The 1,407-nt window shown below is 33.0% G+C and overlaps 1 protein-coding gene across 1 annotated transcript in view; it reads right to left on the bottom strand.

Annotated features, from left to right (window-relative positions):
• IARS1 (isoleucyl-tRNA synthetase 1) overlaps positions 1-1,407 on the bottom strand; it is a 118,415-nt gene that overhangs the window by 48,107 nt on the left and 68,901 nt on the right. The window contains exons 22-23 of the mRNA XM_004714603.2: positions 1,008-1,110; positions 674-757 (exon numbers count right to left, since the gene is read on the bottom strand). Coding sequence (XP_004714660.1) covers positions 674-757; positions 1,008-1,110 — 187 coding nt within the window. The remainder of the gene's footprint in view (positions 1-673; positions 758-1,007; positions 1,111-1,407) is intronic.

Genomic DNA, 1,407 nt, shown 5'->3' with positions numbered 1-1,407 from the left:
TGATACCAAGTAGAAAGAAAATGTTTTGAAAACGATGATGACAACATAAGTACAAATGTGCTTGACACAACAATTGTATGTATGGACTGTGATAAGAGTTGTAGGAGCTCCCAATAAAATGATTTAAAAAAAAAGAATATGCATGAAATGCTAAAATAAATGATCTCTTCTGGAAACCTTTTAACACTCAAATATTTTTTAGAAATTTAGGATTCAAGCTTTAACACATTTAAGTCTTATGGATATTGTTAATTTTTTTTTATTTATACTAGTACACAAGAGAAAAAATACATTAAAACTCAAACGAGACTCAATTGAAGTAAAACAAAATATACCCGTTTTGATTATTCGCTATCTTCTTCGACAGTGTACAATTGAAACAGTTTAAAAATTAATTATACTATTAACAATATACACCTGGTAGTAATGAATGCCAAGGTGTTAATAAATACTGCTGAAAAACAAAAAAAGACTATTTCTGGCTAAGATGGTTAAGGTTATGTGTCAACTTAAGTTATATAATGTATCATTCTCCAATTGTTTTATAATGTCAGTTTTCATAAAATGATCTGGTTTCTGGGGGGTAAGAAAACATGAAAAAAGCAAGGAGAGATGATAGCATTTCAATTTAAGATGTATGTTTGATATAGACACCCAAGAGATGCTATCTTACCTCAATTATATACTTCTCTAATGACTTGATCTCTTTAAGAGCCTCCAGATCCTGGTGTATAACCACAATTTCTTTCAAAGGATACTAGGAGTTAAAAAGAGGAGGAACAATTTAACTAAGCAATCAATGCTCTAAACAACAGAAAAATGGAATGTTAAATGTATTATTTGAATCTGAAGTATAACATTTGATTGTCTTGGCTACTACTAAGTCACAGACATCTTAGCAAAAACATTTTTTACATTATACGAATGCTGAAAAGTGTTTATATTCAGAAAACATCCCAAAGTCTAATTATTTAGTCTGTATGATATAAAAAACAAAAGTTTCAAACCTTTATTGGAATAGTTCTGCGATCTCGGATTACTCGCCCAAGTTCAATCACAGACTGCATTCTCAGTACTGCACTCTCAGTTTTCTTGTCCACCAATTCTTCTCTGATTGTAGAGGTAGGGATATGAAAGTAATTAGATTGAAAATCCCACAATAAAAGGTAGGCTTACCTAAGGAAGGGGGACAGGTTCAAGACCTAATTGCGTATTCAGCTTAAGACCTGGTGAGGTAGCTGTGAACGGATAAGTGTTTGAGCCTGTTCCTTAGTGCCTATCACAACCCCAACAGAGCTACTAAGGACCCATCTAAAGTCAGATGCCAGAGTTTTAAGGAGGGTATCCAAATACCTATCTCCAGTGATGGGATTCAGTTGGTTCACACCAGTTCACCAGAACCAATAC

This window comes from Echinops telfairi, unplaced genomic scaffold (genome assembly GCF_000313985.2).
Source record: "Echinops telfairi isolate 266 unplaced genomic scaffold, ASM31398v2 ScPeMD7_27;HRSCAF=92, whole genome shotgun sequence".
NCBI classification, from domain to species: domain Eukaryota; kingdom Metazoa; phylum Chordata; class Mammalia; order Afrosoricida; family Tenrecidae; genus Echinops; species Echinops telfairi.
This window is presented reverse-complemented; position numbering and strand designations above follow the sequence as displayed.